Consider the following 18,957-nt stretch of genomic DNA (forward strand, 5'->3'; position numbering starts at 1 on the left):
ACCCTGGGTCTCCTCACAAGTTCCAGGTCAGCCTCTACACATAGCAAGACTGTCCCAGGAAAGAGAGCAGATTAAGGGAGAGGAAGGAACAGGGAGAAAGACAGGCAAATGAATATTGTGCTCAAAAGAATCTTATCTTTAAAGAAAATTGGAGGAAATATTACAATTATTAAGAATTTAGGGCTTTAGATAAAAGTCTTACTAAGTCACCTTCATTTGAAACTTAAATCCATGATAAAAGAGGAAGGTTATCAACCAAGTTCCATGATGAACCACGGCAATATACACAGACATCAAAGCTCAGTGCTTTCTTACACAATGGAAAGGCAGGTCAGCTAAAATGTCCAATTTTAACGCTTTTTCATGAGTTATCCTGTCAGCTGAAGCGTAGGCTATGGTGATAGCTTAGGTAAAGAAAGCTGAGTACAACCCTTTTACATACAATCAAGCAAAACAGTTAAATCTCAAGAGATGTGAACTGTTATCAGCTATACAGCTACAAGGTAGTCTGGAGAAAGCATAGGATTATGCTTATGAAGTAGCTAAATGCACTGCTCCTGGCCGACCATCAGCTCACCTAATATATTCTAGAAGCACAGCCTGTGTGTGAAAAATAATCAAGTACAGAGTTACAAGGATTTCATCAAAGCGCTTCAAGCTAGACAGCTATCCATTAGTATTTATTTATCCTTTTTAATATAGACTTGAGATAACAGCGTATTTCCTTTACAATACTGTATAATTAGAAACAGTCCATATGAGGTTATTGCTTCTATTTGAAACAATTAGTATGTAGAAATTATCATGGTATTTTAACTATTCCACTAATCTTGAAAGGAAAGAAAAAAGATGAGATTTAATGATGCTTTTATCTTGGCAAAGAGGAGACAAATGAGGAATATATAATTAATTAATGGTGGCCAAGAGCTAGTAAAAATTGGTACTCATCTGCAATAATAAACATACAATAGAGTGCTTATTAGGCATACTAATAATCACATCCACTATCTTACTTGTTTTAATCCTAGCAACAATATCAAGACAACTACAATTATCCATTTTGCAGTGTGGAACAGAGATCAAACAGGCATAACAAGATATCAAGAAGTTAATAAACAGAAAGGCTAAACATAAATTAAGGTTTATTTGGCTCAAGAGCCAAGCTCTGACTCAGAAGGGTTTACTGTATCTCAAGTAATCATTTTAAATATCACAATGAATTAGCACAGCGTTACAGCTGACCTCTGTATTTGTGGTTTCAGCACCCAATCATCCTTGGAATCCTAAGTATTTTTTAATAATTGTAACTATGAATCAATGATAAATAAATGTTCTTCATCCACGTTCCTGAGCAATATGATAACTATTTTCATTGCACTTACATGGAATTTGAAATTATAAGTCATCTGTAGATGATTTAAAATACACGAGAATATACTGATGCTCTTTGTAAATAATATGTCAGTGAATGTTCATCCAGACAGTTAGGCGTCTTGGAGGCTCCTGGAACCCATCCTCTTTTGCACTGAGGGATGACTATATGTGTTTTATAGAATATTACAGCAGATGCTGTGGAATCTCATTTTGGTAATTTGCTGAGATATAGATTTAAATAATCTAAGAGCTTCAAAGTTCCTGAAGTCATTCCCTGAGATCATTCTCTCTTTGGATGGGCGTTTTGTGTCTTAATGCCTATATTCTTTAGAGCTTTGCATTTTAGTGAACAGGATGAGACTGTGAAGAACGTTCTATCTTACAGAGATAGATGGTCTCTATCATGGCATACCTTAATCCCTATCACTTGAATAATTAAGCCTATGATGGATAACGAAAATTTTGACTATTGTGTTAAGCACTATAACCTGAAATTCTTCCAAAAAGAACAACAATAACAACAACAAAAATCCCCAAAACCAACCCCCGCAAACCCAAAACGAAACAACAACAACAACAACAAAAAACCCAGCAAAACCTCCCTAAGATACAAGTAGCAGGGATTCAACAGATAACTGAATATACACTATTAAAACTGTATACTGCTTTACAGTTTCACATGAACCATGACTCCAAGTCAGGTCCAGAAAAATCAATTATACATATATAACATCTTTTTTGTTTAGGCAATTTTAAGATTCAGAGTAGCCTGGCAACTTACTCCAGAAAAGTTAATTTTACAAGAAATATCCAGCCTGCAATACTGCAACTACCCTAGAGATCTCTAACAACTGTTACTTCCTCAGACTTGAGGTGTCACAGACATATCTAAGTGTATGTTTCTCTACAGTACATCACAAAGAATCCTGCATGATGGAAGACTGTTATATAATCCATTAGAATTATCGTAAGTGATTAAGATACCAATATCAGTTGAATCTTACAGACTTAACTGAGAAACAAAAATGGCATTTCTCTTCATATAAGACAGATGAATAAAGAGGTCCACAATCAATTTTGTATAAAAATTATTTCATTTAACAAACCAAAACTACCTTTCATAATACTAGTTGGTGCTCTGACAACTAGTGTAGTAGATTTCTCTGTTCTCAATGAGCTTCCGTCATGCAAGGACCTGTCTGTTTACAGAAACTGCAAGCAGACTTCTAGGAAATAAATAGAGGCATCATGGGCCTGGACTCAGAATTTTGCACATTTAGCTTAATTAGAGCTAAATATTTTCTAAACTAGTACTAACAATAGTGTTTAAGCCCATATATATATATATTCCATCTATCTCCTTGGTTAAAAAGAAGTGCAAAGTTCAAATTGAATCTACCTGAGCTTAACATTTAAGAATTTTTAAAAATGTTAATATGTACTGAATTTCTATTATAATATATTGACCTATTCTTATTATATTTACAAGTATAACAAACATAGTGGTAACAAATTAAAAAAAAGACTTAGAAGTCAAATAGTCTTATTCCATTTTCTGTATTTAAAAAGGGAATTTATATTAATAAATTTTCAGTTAAAATGAATGGAAATTCCCCTAAGCAGAGCCATCACTTCAAACAAAGATACAATTAACTTCAAAGTTTTGTTATTAAAGTACTTTTCACAATAGAAGATAGTTCTAGGTAGTGGTCTACCCACTGAAAAAATATGTAGTGGGATGTTCACCAGCACCTGGTGACAAGAGTCTGTTAGAGTAGCAAACAGAATTGCATCCAAGCTAGACAGTGCCCTTCCCACAAGCTCTGCTTTCTCGGAGATATTACACATTCTAATTGGCATACATATATATGCATATATATGCCACATATGTAAATGTGTCTCTCCTCAGCTTTCTCCTTCCATTCAGAAATATCTTCCTGGAGAAGGAAAGTTACAAAATGCAGAGTGGAACTAAATAAACTATATCTCCTACTTCTTGTCCACTTACTCAAAACTTTAGATGAAGCCAGAAGTGTGTCCAGTACTATTCTGGTGGTCTGACTGCTATTTTTAAGCCCTTTCTTCCAGATTAACTGTACTTCTCTTGCTGAAGTAAAAGGGAAGCCCACGATGCTGAAGGTAGGTATCCTCCAATGGCTATTAAGGCAGTGTTTGAAGCTAATTAAAGCGCCTGTAATTTCTGAAAGAAAAGACATACAACAACAACAACAACAGAGACTCCTTCCTACAACTTACACAATTACCACTATTATAACTATGTAAAGAATTCAAAGACAATATGGGTCAAATTAAAAACTCTGAGATGGTAAAAAATGTGCTATTGTCCTGGGATAACTAAGCTCTCAATATTTATAAACTATGGAAGTATGACCCATATGTATCCATGCATTCTTACAATATAGTCCAAGAGATTTAATTTCTAAAGGTAAGAATTTTTTTTAGAACAAGAAATGTAAAAAGGTGAAAATACACTTAATGAAAAAGAAAAACTTCTATGTCAGCTGGACATTTGTGTCCCTAAGACTTACGTCCAGGCATCTCACATTTGGGAATTATTTTAGGAGTATAATTTTTAAAAATCGTTTATGAGTTAAAAATCCTAGGGGGGGATAACATTTGAAATGTAAATAAATAAAATAACCAATAAAACAAACAAACAAATGAACGAAATGTTCTCACCTAACCAAAAAAAATTGTAATACAAACATAAAATTGGAATTCATGTTTCTGAATCTGTATGAATAAAAAAAATGTTAAAAAGGAAATAACCCATAAATGGTAAGAAAACAAAAGATGAAGAATCGTTTTCTGTCAATTCTTACTTTAAAAGTTGTATGAGATAGGTTACATATTGTCTGGGGGAGAGGCACATGCCATGGTGGGTGTGTGAGATCAGAAGAAAATGTCTCAGTATTGCTTTCCTTTTCTCTACACTGACTACCATACTCCGAGGTCTTTATGAATATGAAAATGCTTTACCACATTAAAACCATAAACTCATGAAAATCATAAATTATTCTGATTGTTCTGTAATTTATGGTTATTCTGAATCATGTACTTTATTATCTTTTGATTCAACATTTTGTATGCCTTTTATTCATTTATCCATTGAACTTAGATTAAATAAGTATGCAAGTTTCTAGTTGATCCTGGTTTATTACAAAGGAGCAAGGTGAGAATAATGAATAAAACAGCCATTCTTTTTACATGCTCATCATTATTTATCTAAATTCATGTCTGTACTTGATAGTATTTTACTTAAGCCTCTTGGACCTTTAATATTTGGAAGCTGTGATAAATTCATTTGTATAGAAATCTGTAACAAAAAAACGAGGCTTGGAAATGCAGCAGAAAGAGACCCAGTAAGAGGGTAGCCTGTTCTGACTGTCTTTCCATCAGTACAGCAAAGTTTAATGTGGACTTTTCCTATAGGATTTAAGCCAGAAAAAACAGTAGCAATGACAGTTCTTCATTGTATACTGACCCTGAGACATAAATATAATAGAATATTTTTCATATCAAGTATGAAATATCACAGTTAAAAGACATCTATAAGGCTCCTGTGTATAAATTTCATATTATTATTTAATTCACTGAATTAAATGTGAATTCAGTGTTGCACCGACTATAAGCATTTTTAATGATTTCAAAAAAAGCTAAAGTTTGTTTTTGCGTGTGGCTACGATCTGCTTCTGTGTAGGCTGGGTAATGGGTGTGGAGGACAAAAGACACTGCCATGTGAGTACTGGGTATCCAAGTCAGTTTGTCAGGCTTGGCAACAAGTGTCTTTATTCACTAAGCCACCTTGGCAGGCTCAAGGCTAAAACTGGTAAGAGTCTGACAAAATTGGGAATTTGTCTTGGCTTCTTGGTTCAAAAAATATTGAAATTAGTGTTATTCTGGATTTCAATTCCTCTATCTATGAGTGCTAACTGATTTAATTTAAAGGCTCTCAGAAACTTGTTTATATACATGGTTATCAAAATTTTCATCTTGCTGGTTTTCAGTACATTATTCAAATGCCAGAGAGACACAACTGAGAATAAAAATTTCCCAAATGGAAATCACTCAGGGAAAAAAGACTATTCCTATTTTATTTACAGAAGTAAAGAACATGCAGAAATTAAGGATATAAAGTTAAGCTATATAAAAGGTACAGTATTACAAAAATTTCAAATATTGCTTTTTCGTCGACTTTTCTACTGGACACACACCATCACATGTACACCTGCCCACCTGTGCTTCTATTCCAGAACTGGTCATCTTGCTCTACTGGTCTGCCTTCTTTCTTCCAAAGGAGGAAAGCCATATACAGTCTTAACCAAGGATGATATACATCACATCAGTTACCATGGTGCCTTGGTAAGCTGGGAGTATAGCTTATAGGCAAAATACTTGCATAACACGAACAAGTCTCTGAAATGCAACACTCAAGTGGACCTAGGCAACCACAGCAATATTTGTCTTCATAGATAAAATGATGACACTGGATGTAAATTAAACTACAAAACTGGAGTGCTTGTGACTGGCTATTTCACTTCCCTTTAATTTTGTTTTTCAATGTACATATGTGATTAAATATGTATCAGTATTTTTTTCTTTTGGTTCAATAATATCCCACTTAATTGTAAGAACATTTTTCTCTTTTTAGATTTTAACAGAAATTATATTCACTTTTTCATATTTAAACATTGCTTCTATAAACACTAATAGAAAATTTGTGTGGAAATGCATTTTTACTTTTCATAGATGAAAATAATTGAATCATACGTTTACTGTGTTTAATCATTGTACAACACACAATCTATTTTCCAAAGTGTACACTTTTACATTCTCATGAATAGCATAAAAGCTTTCCAATTAAACTACAATGTCACCAACTTATAAGAAATGTCCTTCATTTAGGTTTATATTGTATTGGATTACATTGTATTGTATCATATTATATTGTATTTAGATTGTATTAGTGGCGCTAGCTGGCCACAATAATGCTTATTAGACTTTTGAACTTCATTTTTCTAATGAGAAACAACATTAAACATTTTTTTAACAATTAAAAAAATTGCTCATTATACTGTCATAAATAAAGAAAGGAGCTATTTACCTCATCAGACTCTCAAATGTGAACTTTCTCTATCCTTTAGGTAGGTGCGGAACAATAAAGCACTTGTCTCTCCAGTTCTACACTTCCAACCAAGATGACAGTAGTACAAAGCAACAGAGCAGTTTTCATCGTTAAACTTTTTTCTGATAAAAGCAATGCTTTTAAAAAAGTAAAACTGGAAAACCAATTAGCACTTGAAAAGGTTTCGCTGTGGCAGAGAAACAGAAAGGGGCGATTATACTGCTTCGGACAGACCATACTCCTAGGGACTAAGCTCACGAGGAACCTTAAGAGCACAATAAAGCTATTAGATGACTGCTATGTTTTTAATCTTATTGTTGAAGAGATTTTAAGCAAATGTGATTCTACTTGTAATTTTCTTTTAACTAAAATGGCAAGCCATTGCCAAAATAATCAGAATATTTTCAAGATAAATTCTTAATAGGTTAAGAGCATCTTCATGAAATTGGGACCACAGAAATAAACATCATGGACTGACTACAGGAAAACTCAATCGATGTCTTGCAAGCCAAGAGTTTGGCACTTTCCTTTGAGAAAGGCCTTATGCTTGTAAATTTCCAATACCAGGAAACAAAACAGTTTTCCACTTTTCCTCCTTTATGCAAACAAGGTGTGACCATTGTGTTCTTCCAGTGTCTAGCAGAAGAGGTAGCTTGTGATGCTGTCTTCAGGTTAGAAAGTAGTGGGTGTGTGTCAAATTCAGTGTGCTACTATAGCTGGTATTTTATCGTCACTATATTGACTTACATATTTTCAAGAGGATTATTGTATAAAAAATCTTTGACATTTGCTTATTTTTAGGTCTAGCTATATATGTCTTGTATTGTGACAAATTTCCAAAGAGCTGTCCTTTTTTGCTGTTGTAGGGTGGCCATACTTAAAGACCATAGGAGGTAATTATTATAGGAATGAACACCTGGTAAGTATGGGAGTTAAATACAGAAGTCAACCATCAGTTAAAAAAAACCCTCTAAAATATTAAGCAAATTATCTCCTGAAACCTAATTTAAGTTCAATATAAGCCAAGTGTTTAGCCTAAGTTAAATATTCCTTATTCCTTTATCGATCCAAAGACATAGTAGTCTTATGTGATGATGTATCACACTACTACTAATTCACCTTTGTAGGGTGTTTGGTTTTTGATGGCTTTAGCACATCCAATATACTAGCAAAGTAGGACAAGAAAACTGTCTGTCTGAAAATTCAGTGCCTAAATATAAAAAAATTTGCTTGTAAAACTTAAGAGATATTTTTTCTTCATAACTTTTAGAAAAATATGTCTAAATTTATAATTTATTATACAAATTCTATTATCTTAAATTAATTCATAATATTTTGATAGGGATATAATATATGGATATATAAGTTAGCTAATAAATATTACTGTCCAATCAACTTTGTTAATCATTTCAGAAGTGTTGAGAAAATAACTAATAATAAAATGACTAGTAAAGACTTTAGATTCTATGTATAACTAATCTTCTATGACAATTCATGAATTTTTATATAGTAGTTTAACTTAGATGATTCTGGAATAGAAAAAAAATCCACACAGTATCAAGTTATGCAAGTTTATTATGAAAAGAAATTTGACAAAATACTTGTAAGTGCTAAATACATATAAAACATTAAAGATATTCCTAGTCTTTCTCCCGCCCACTCTTTTGTCTTTAAACAATGATATTACATTACAGCCCAAAACTTCACAGAATATTTTTATTTAAAAACAGATGTTTTGCTAACAAATATGCAGATGATTTAGAGTAGAGCTCATGAACATTAAAACTACATTTAAATCTCACTTCGGACCTTAATGACAAACTGTGGGATACAACGCTAGGATATGTAAAAGAAAATTTATAATATATGATAAACTCTACACTTTGACGATAAATACATTTCCCTGTATGTAAATAAAGTAATTATTTTGCTTTATCATGATGGTCAGAAAAACATTTTCTAAGGAAACAGTGCTAACTTCCCTAACAATGGACACATGGATGTACTGACAGCAGTCACACAAACATTCCAGTGAAGTGCAAAGGAGCATATGCACTTTCTCAGTTAAGCTCTGACTAAGCCTCTTCCTCCTCATCACTACTGATACTGTGAGTCAGAATCCATTCCCTGTGGGCCTGAATGTTCTGCAAGCATGGTAAAGGAAAAAGAAGCATAAAAGTTAGTTAAGTAGCAGGAAAAGATGTTAAAGTTATAAAATGTTAAGGTGTTAAGAGTAATTTCAAAGCAGAGTTTTCATCTGTGACTCATGTTGTAACTGTGGATATAATACTTTTAACCTAACAGGTCTAAAAACAATTTTTACACACAAACTCATGTCAGACATGGCTCTGGGTATCAATGAAGTGTTCTAAGAATATACTGATTACACTACTTCTTTATAAATCACCTAATTGGCTAGTAGGAAGCACTGAAATAATATCCTGTTTTTTAGATAAAATGGATATATTTTATATTTAACTATAATATATAAGCATATGTAATTTAGTCAAAACAGAAACTTATTGTAGAAAAACAGAAAAAAAAAAAAAGAGAAACATCAGAAGGTAGAATGTAACAAACACTTTCTAAAGCACTGTCATTAATTCATTTATGTAAAATCTAAGCAGATTACATTCCTAGTTTTTGAGACAGGATTTCATTATTGCTGGCTGACCTCAAACTTGCTATGTAGTTTAAAATGACTTTGAAATTCTGATCGTCCTGCCTCCATCTCCCACCTGCTGGATTACAGGCAGGCACCACCATGCCTGGTTTATGTAGTGCTTAAGATAAAACTTAGGAGTTCTTGCTTGCTATCGAAGAACTCTATCCCTTTTTTTTTTTTTTTTTTTTTTTTTTTGTATTTTATTACACTGTATTTTAAGAACTGTGCTAAAAATAGCGATTTTATTTTAGAAAAGCACTATTACTATCAGAACAACAACTAACTTTTTAACATTTATAAACAAATAATGCTAACTGTAAACACACCAAGACATCTTATAAATTCCTGTAAGTATTCAAGTTACTAGCACATTTAACACTCTTGCTGAAAAATATACAAAGCTGACAAAGTTCAGGAGATTTTATTTACTGAAACAGAATCTCTAGCAGAGACTTGTCTACTAAAAATAGTATGTAACTTTAAATATGACAAATAAAAATTCATGGTTTTAAATTCCAAAGAAAGAAATTAATTAAGGTGTGGAATAAACTTTCTTGCCACTGAAATCCAATTATCAATCACAAGAAACTTTGAATATGATCTGTTCTTGGATAATGAGGACAGTATATTTCTAAATTCTCCTCACTACGAATTCCTATTTTGTAGCAAATGTATTAAAAACAGTTCTTGAGAAATATTCGTAGTTTTTTATTTTGTTATGAAAACCATTCAACTTTTAGTACAGTAAAAAGTTCATTGTCAATTCTCTAAAAAGGGCAGGCAGATCCTTGGTAGAAATTCTTCAACTGGATTAGACAGACATGACAACTACAATTTTTCTGTCTTTGAAGAATAATAAACTCTCAGAGATTGCAGAACATGTCCTTTATGTACAGTCTCCCAAGACACTACTAATTTTATCTCAATTTGCAAGTATTTTGGCACTTTAATAAGATGTAAAAGTTACTTTACTAAATACTACACTTCTGTGCTACAGCTACATTTTAATATATTGAACAGAAGATCCAAAGAAGATATGAAGTACATGTAATGAATTAATATATATTCTACATGTAGTAGTAAAATAGTAAAAGTTTTAAGTTTTTACCCTGGTTATTTTAAACTTGAGAAGCTTCATGTTTGAATAGTTTATTAGTATCGTGAATACTTTTCAAACCTATAAAAATACTGACTCCTTATTTTCAAATATATGGTTTAATCTAATATTCCACACCAAACCCCCAGAAACAACCTTACAATGGGATAATCTGGAATATGAGGTATTATTTCTACCATAATCTAAGTTTTAAAACTTGAATTATCAAGTAACAAGGTTGTCTGAACTGACAAACCATTCTAACCTCAAGGCTATCTATTGTCCCCCAAATTGTATTTCCTTATGAGATGATACTGCTTGCTGTGAACTGTGCATCAAACCCCACAAGGCTCTACACGTACTAATCTGAGCATCCTCAAAGAATGCTTAAGCACCACAGATGATCAACAGTGGCAGTGTTCTTGAGTTTTACTTTCCTTTCCTTCATGAATAAATTAGAAGTGAAGATTATATTTAATATAAAAACTAGTAGTGGTATAAAAGGCAGCAAAACCCCAAGCAGAAACAACCTAAGTAGGTAAGTATGTGCTATCACATCTAAAGGGCTTATAAGGCACACTGGCCTTTGCCAGATCTAGAATACCCAAAGCAGAACCAAGAATAGTCTATGGAAAGATTAGACTGACTGATGTTCATAACACAAAATCTTTTCTTTATATTCAAAATACTGAAACAGTTGCACAGAATTTGTAAAAGTTTAAGACTAAAATCTACTGTTGGCTTTCACTTGCAAAGTCATGCATTAACAGTTTTCATATCAAACTTTTTGATGCCTGTAAAAAAGAAAAAAAATCTCATAGTAAATAAATGTACTATGTAAATAAAAGTATAAATAAGGTTAAATAAGACAAATAAAAGCCTAATCTATTTTAAGGTATTGGGTAACTATTTTAAAACACCCTAAGTTGTGAGATTTGATTTTAGTTTGTAATACATTTCTTCACTTACCTGTAACATTTGATTTCCTGTACCATCGCGCAACCTGTAAGGTCTGATGACTCCATCTTCATTAAAGAACCTGGGAGGTCGTAAACTTTCTACTTCAAAAGTCTCTGTAGCTCTAAAAGCAAAAATAAGATTATATATTTTATATATATAATATATTACACATATATATTACATATATACATATATTACATATATACATATATGTACACATACATTATGTATATATGTGTATATATATTATATATATGTATAATATATATCTTATTATATATACATAAACATATAAAGTTTAAAATCTGCACTTTTGGCTCAGGGAACGTCAGGGAAGAACTAGAAAGAAGAGTAAGAGCCAGAATGTAAGGCAGTCGACTGTGGGAAAGCCTCTCCTAGATTGGCTGTAAAGACTACAACAACGGCAGTATCAATGGGCACGTTAATGTGGCAGGGAACGATTTCTTGGGGTCCCCCTCCTAGACAAAGAACTGGTGAGTGCAGGGAGAAAATTAACCTTTCCAGTGATGAGTCCCCCACTGGTTGTGCTCAGCCTTAAAACCATATACACATAAATAATGAGCAAGTTGTATTTATATTTATTTCTGTATACACATAAATATGAATGTAAAAATATAATCAAAGCAAAAGTGGCTATCAGCTTGAGAGTGGGGGCATGGGAGGGAGGAGCTTGTAGGAGGGTAGCTGGGGAGGGCTGGAGGAAAGGAAGTAACAAGGTTCTATATCAATTAAAAACATCAAAACTACTTTAAAACAGTATAAAAACAATACAAAGTAATGTTAATGGTAAACTAATAAAAATAAGACTAAAATAATCTTAGGTAAATAAGAACACTGTATAACACCTCAATTTTTAAATGCTTTTATGACATAAATAATGTAAATTTCCTAGAAAAATTATTTTAAAAATCTGTTAATTTCCTTGGATTTTCTTTGTTTTGGTTTATTTTAAATGGGAGGTACACATTTGGCCAGAACCCACATGGATGTTCAATGTCATATGCCATTAAGCAACTGTGACTTCTGATACTATTTTTTACCTAACAGCTATTAAAAGCAGGCAGAGCAAGCACAGATGAGGAAGGCCAGGACCAGATAAAGTTATGAAATTCTGTAGGGAAGAACATGAGGTAGAAAAGGCATTAAACCCTGCTCCTCACTAGTGATAAAGGTCTCTGCTTTGTGACTGTTCACTGACATGAGCAGAGAAACCCTTCCGTCCTCATGCCACTCTTGCCAGGACTATCTCATAGCAGAATAGGGAAATGGCAGTGACTAGGGGAAGAGAGGGGCTTGTCTGATGTGTGGACAGGAACCTTCCTCAGTCAACGGAACTTGAAGGGAAATTATTCCCCTCATGTTGAAGTATAAACCAGTTAACTGTGGCTAGTATCCTGCTCATATTCTAACCTGAAATATTCTGTCATGTTTTATAATCTGAGATTAGCTAATTCTCTAATGGAATGAATACAGTATAATATATAAATGACTTGTTTTGAAAAGGATGTGACGTTTGGGGAAGGGAAACCTAATCCAATGAGTATTCTGTACTTTCCTCATTTATTCCTTTTTTTCCCACACTCATCTAGCCTTAATATTTTACCTCTGGCCATCCAGCTACTACCTCCACCATCACATTTGCAAACCTATGTTCATTGTCACCTACCCATCTGTGATGGTTTGAATATGCTCAGCCCAGGGGTTGTGATACTATTAGGAGGTGCAGTCCTGTTGGATTAGGTGTGTCACTGTGGGTGTGGGCTTTAAGACCCTAGTCCTATCTGCCTGGAAGTGAATCTTTCACCTGCAGCCTTTCGATAAAGATGTAGAACTCTCAACTCTGCCTGCAATATGCCTGCCTAGATGCTGCCCTGCTCCCACCTTAATGATAATAAACTGAACCTCTGAACCTGTAAGCCAGCCCAATTAAATGTTGTCCTTTATAAGACTTGCCTTGGTCATGGAGTCTGTTCACAGAAGTAATACCCTAACTAAGACACCATCTGAGATGAAAGGCTTTTCTGAGAAGGAAGTGCTGAGTATCTACTTTATACAAAGAACTAGGATACCTGTAGTACAGTGTTTAAAAGAGGGAGTGAAAAATCCTGGGGAAAATGGAATAATGAAAAAAACACATACCATTTGTCCACAGAAAGTTGCATGTGTATGTTTTTAGTGGCATATGACTAACATGATTTTATTTTACTTTTTTTCCCTTCAATATGCGGTCTTACTGAAACTCACTATGTAGACCAGGGCAGTCTCAAACTCTCTGAGAAGTACCGTGTCTACCTTCCAAGTACTAAAACTAAAGATATATGCCAACATCCTTGACTGTGGGTAATAGTTAAAAAGTGAACAAAATTTAAGTATTCATCTGCTGATTAACAGGCAACCAAAGATGGTTAAGATGAAAAATGTCTCCCATAGGCTCATGCACTTGAAGACTTGGCCCTGAGCTCATAGTACTAGTTGTAGGGGAGGAGTCTGAGCCTCTAGGGATGTGGAACACTTTGCAGGAAGTGTGTCACTAGAGGTAGTCTTTCAGAGTTTATAGACTTGCCACATGTCCAGTTCACATCTCTTCCTCCTTGTGGGTAGAAGTGTGACCAGAACCTTCCCACCCCTGTCGTTTGTTGCCAGGCTGTCCCCACCACTACAGACTGGACCTGGACTACCTCTGTAAACCTAACCAAACTCTTCTATAAATTGCCCTTGGACATGGATATGACTAACATGGTTTTATCAGAGGTACAGAAATGAAACTAATATAATGATACAGCTACATAATAAAATATTACTCAATAAAAGGGAAGTTCTACTTTTTGCTATATCATAAATGGACTCTGAAAACTTGTTAGATAAAAGAAGCTACTCACAAAAGCCTCCATATTGTATGATTCCATTTACATGTTTTATCTAAAACAGGCAACCCTCCACTACACACATACAAAGGAAATCGTGATGGCAAATGCTCAGTGAGATGGAAATGGTGAATGACTCCTAACAAGGGTGAGGATCCTTTGGGGGAAGGTGAAAAGGGAATTTGTTGGCGATGGCAGCAGCACAGCTCTAAAGCCTAGTGTATGTGATGTACACTTCAAGTCAATGACTTTTATAGCATGTTTCCAGAATGTATAAAGAACTCTTACCACTCACCAATAAAAGATCAACACTCCAACTGAAAAAGCATAAAGGGTTTAAAGGCAGTTTTTAATCTAAGTATAAAAAGAACCAGGAGGGATTTTTTTTTTTTTTATTGGTATTGGAACTCTTTGATATCTTCACTATAGCTGTAGCTAAATTAACGTACAAGAATGACAAAAACAAAAGTATGCACAATTGGTAACAGGCAAGTAAATTAGTATGTCAAACTGGGAAAATCTGAATTAGATCAGCAGACTCTGCCAATGTCACTTTTGTCTCATTACATTGTAATTTTACAAAATGTCACTGTGGAAAATGGAAAAGGTCTCTGTAATGTCTGGATGGTGGATCCACAGAAGTCTAGCGTTATAATCTCCAGAATGATTGAGTGTTCCTTTGTTGTAGAGTCTATATAGTGTGACTAAATTGAGGACTGCAAAGTGAGGGAATAATACAGGTATACTCTAAATGGCACCAAAAGTGTTCAAGAGAGACCAGACACACAAAGGAGAAAAGAATATGAAGATGAAGGCAGAAAGCAAAACTGTAGCTACAAAGCAAGGAATGCTACCAGACACTAGCACCCTCAGGGACAAATTCTCTCCAAATGGAATTGTGAGAAAAAAGTTCTCCATAGTGGCTGGAGGACATATAATGAATGCAGTATGGGGGTGGGGGGGATCGCTTCCCATCATTTCCTACCACTGCATATAAATGTACTATTAGCTTCATCACAAAACATCACTACCACCACCACTACCAGCAAAACACCAGACTATTGTATGTTCAATGCTAGTCTTGGGAAGAGGTAAGTCACTGCATCCATACAAGTTGCTTTTTAATAAGAGACAGTAGGTAAAATATATAGTATATTAAATATTGGTCAAAAAAGCAAGATAAAAATAAAGAGGGGAAAGGAAATACAAAGTATCTTGAGTTAAAGTACAGATAAAATAAAATTTTAGAATGGTCACAGAAGTAGGGTGAAGTGAATTCTCCTTTCTCTTAAGCAGTAGTACAAACTGTATTGTCTACTTTGTAGCTGTTAAATATTGCTTTCTTGATTGCTCCCCCTGCCCCGACTTTCCTGACCATTCCTTTTTCTATCTCTTTTGCTGGGTCCTCATTCCCTAACTCCTAAGTGTTGTTCCCAAGTCTCAAGTCCTCAAATGTTTTTCTCTTTTTCATTTTTACTCTTAAGCACTCACAAACTCTGTTATAAACATTGTATTACAGGACCTAGACTCAGTCTTTAATGGTACCTTGGGACCTCTCTCCTAAACCCCAGACTTTCACACTAAATAACTTACTTGGCTTTTCCATTTGGGTGTGCAACAGAAATTTAACGCTCAATAAATTTACAAGACATCTTTCAATTCTGTTGTTCTCACCCCTTTCCTAGCATATTCATATAGGAAAGAACATAAAGAATGGTGAGGTTTTAGCAAAGAAGGGTAAGTCTAGCAGCTCTTTGTCAAGTCTGCATAGCTTGCTCCATGGCTTGCTGCTTTCTAACTGAACTGCCATATACAGCATACACTGCTGCACTGCAGCTGAGTCAGGGTTTAGGGGCCAAAGCATTCCTGATACCAGATGACAAAGAGAACTTTACACTGCTGAAGTCATAATGGCAGCAACTTAGAATAAAAATTAGTAAGGCACACAGTCTGCCATAGTGTTTATGAGGAGCCTGTAAACCAGCAGCACATCAATGTCATTCATCTATGAGTCATAAAGAGAATTTACCTTTTAATTCCCTGAAAGGTACTGCTGGCCATGTCTATGATGCCACCCGTTGGCCTTGCCACTGCTCCAACTAAACCTTTTCCAACACCTTTGAAGAAACCCGCTGCTCCTTCCTTTTGAGCACCTATAAAAACACACCAGCGCAAGCAATTGGACCAGGTGAAAATAGAAGTTGTGAGCTATGTGACAGTCAAAGCAACTACAATACTTGCCTTTAATTGGCTTTGTAACAATCCCTGTAATGCCACTTACAAAACCCTGCAGGAAAAGCAAAAGTGAAAAGTTATATTTCCATATGATGCTTACAAGGCCATTTTGTTTCAATACAAAAATTGTAGAGTTCTTTCTTTCTATAGGTCACAATGATTGACACATTTATTTCCTAGGTGTTTTATTTAAACAGTGTTTTCAGAGATTATGGGAATATTTTATGTGCCACATTACACTGGTCAGTAGTCACTTAAGTAGACTTGTGCCTCCTACTTCTTTACTCATACAGTTGTGACTTAAAAGCAGTTCCCTGGTGTGTTTATGAGCCCAGGGAAGTCTTACAGAGACAAGGCCTTTTCCTCCTCGAGTGATGCCTTCTCGGAGGCCAGCGGGCTGCTTATTCATCGCTTCTCTTCTCTTCTGCTGGTAGTCTTCATCCATTGTCATGGCCGCTACTCCTTTAGCCATAGCACTGGTGATTTTGGAGGCAGCACCAGCTAGTCCACCTAACAGAGAGTAAGTAGTATGTTAAGCAAAGGCTCAGCTGTCACTGGGTCTGGCAGTGCTGCTCGGCTTTCTGCTGCTTACCAACAGCTCCGCCCACCAGTGCTTTCAATCCTAGTGCCATTCCTTCCACAAACTCTTCAGGACCCTGGATGGCCCCCTGCAGTGACAAAAGGAGTAGTATTAAAGACATGGGTGTGATAGCAACTAAACAAACAAAGAAATGATGCCAGCAGAACCACAGCCCTCAGGTAATGTTAGGACACTCAAAGTGTAACAGATGGAACATATCCAGACAAAGAAAGAGGGTGTGATAGCAACTAAACAAACAAAGAAATGATGCCAGCAGAACCACAGCCCTCAGGTAATGTTAGGACACTCAAAGTGTAACAGATGGAACATATCCAGACAAAGAAAGAAGTTTCTCCTCATTGTCAACTGTAGTGACAGAAGCATGCACAGCTTACAGTATTCTTAACAATCTTTTAGAAAACTAAAACTTAAAATTCTTATCATTTTTAATTTTTAAATCACAATGTATAGAAAAATTAGTTCTACTTTGTTTTTGTTATGTGTTTTATAAGTAGGGACACTCTAAATGTGTTCATGAAAAGTTGAAGAGATGTAGAATACTTTTCTAGTCCCTTATTAAGACTTTTATATTCCCTTATTATTATATACTTTGTGCAAAACAAAATTACCATACACGGTGAACTTCCTTTTTCTACAACTTGTACTGTTCTTACTATTATTACAAATCAACACTTAAAATTAGGGATCATGAGACAAATCTTAAGTTGAAATTTTGAAGGAAAAAGTGGAAAATTCCCCCATGGGTCTTTCAAATGTACATGTTTACATGTATAGCTCAAGTTAACAACTGAAATATATTATACATTAAGAAAACATTATTTTATACTATTCATTAAATAATACAAATAAATATTTTACCTGGTAAGGTTCATAAAAAAATGCTTCTACTCCTTCGGAAAATTCTCTAATTAAGCCAAAGGGATTTCCCAAAACATCAAGTCCAAGAATGAGTACATACATTTGTTTAATAGCCTACAAATAAAATATGTATATCAATCAACATCATGAGACTACTATTCTTATAGATTACTTAGTATTCAGATTCAGTTTGCTTAGAAATTTTACTAGAAATTTCAAGACCCAAAACTTATCACTGTTCTTTTTGTTTTTCATTTTATTTTATGTGTATGGTTCTTTTGCCTGCATACATATTGGTGTTCCACATGCATGCAGTACCCTTGGAGGCAAGAAGGTGTCAGATCTTTTGGGCCTGGAGGTACAGAAAGCTGTGGGCTGTATGTGGTTCCTGAGAATCAAACTTTGTCCTTTGGAAGAGCAGCAAGTACTGTCTAGCCCTTATCACAATTCTTCATTTAAAATATAATTACTAAAAATACATATTAATGTGGAGGTGCATATTATGTGTGGGTAACTGTGGAAGGCAGAGTTCAATTTGCCTTGTATCATCTTGAAGAACACTATCATTCTTTTTTGAGACAGGGCCTAACTAGCCTAGACTGATGTCATGTAAACCCCAGTGATTTTGTTTCAGATCACCCAGTGCTGGGATTACTAGTATTTACTAGTGTACCCAGCATTTTCACATGGGTTCTGGGTTGAAACTCAAGTCACCACGCTGGCAAGGCCAGCCCTCTTCAGAGACTGAGCCATTCTCCATAGCCTACTATACTTAATTTTTTGAAAGGCAACTTGGAAGAGATAAAATGAACCTAGATTCTAGAGTCTAGAATACAGACAACGTTTTCCCTGTGACTACTACCATCTGCAACTTACAGATTTCCCAGGCTCACAAAGTACATGGCAAAAGCAGATGCCTGCCCAGTACTCAAGTCTAAATCCTGAGATTTAGGAATCTTTCTTGACAAGATCCACAGAAACAAGGCATGTATGTGACTCAACAACTCCACAGTAAAAATATCTGTGTTCATCATTGAATCAAACTGTTATAAAAAGATCATGTATTTATAATCTACACTTACTCAGAAAAATTCTAATAGTGTTTACTTTTATTTATTGTTTTGTTTTAAGAACAAG

General features: G+C 34.6%; 1 protein-coding gene across 5 annotated transcripts in view; it reads right to left on the minus strand.

Moving 5' to 3' along the window:
- The window catches only part of Vps13a (vacuolar protein sorting 13 homolog A), a 191,713-nt gene that overhangs the window by 11,696 nt on the left and 161,060 nt on the right, over positions 1 to 18,957 (minus strand). For 2 of the 5 annotated variants that reach the window (XM_076918218.1, XM_034498455.2), the window contains exons 63-68: positions 17,821 to 17,934; positions 16,954 to 17,029; positions 16,708 to 16,871; positions 16,368 to 16,413; positions 16,156 to 16,279; positions 11,251 to 11,362 (exon numbers count right to left, since the gene is read on the minus strand). In XM_076918218.1, coding sequence (XP_076774333.1) covers positions 11,251 to 11,362; positions 16,156 to 16,279; positions 16,368 to 16,413; positions 16,708 to 16,871; positions 16,954 to 17,029; positions 17,821 to 17,934 — 636 coding nt within the window. Of the gene's footprint in view, positions 1 to 3,382; positions 3,575 to 8,077; positions 8,665 to 8,961; positions 11,076 to 11,250; positions 11,363 to 16,155; positions 16,280 to 16,367; positions 16,414 to 16,707; positions 16,872 to 16,953; positions 17,030 to 17,820; positions 17,935 to 18,957 lie in introns of those variants that run through there. The other 3 variants (XR_013105785.1, XM_076918220.1, XM_076918222.1) reach the window with 3 other exon arrangements.

Source organism: Arvicanthis niloticus, chromosome 1, assembly GCF_011762505.2.
Source record: "Arvicanthis niloticus isolate mArvNil1 chromosome 1, mArvNil1.pat.X, whole genome shotgun sequence".
Taxonomy (NCBI): domain Eukaryota; kingdom Metazoa; phylum Chordata; class Mammalia; order Rodentia; family Muridae; genus Arvicanthis; species Arvicanthis niloticus.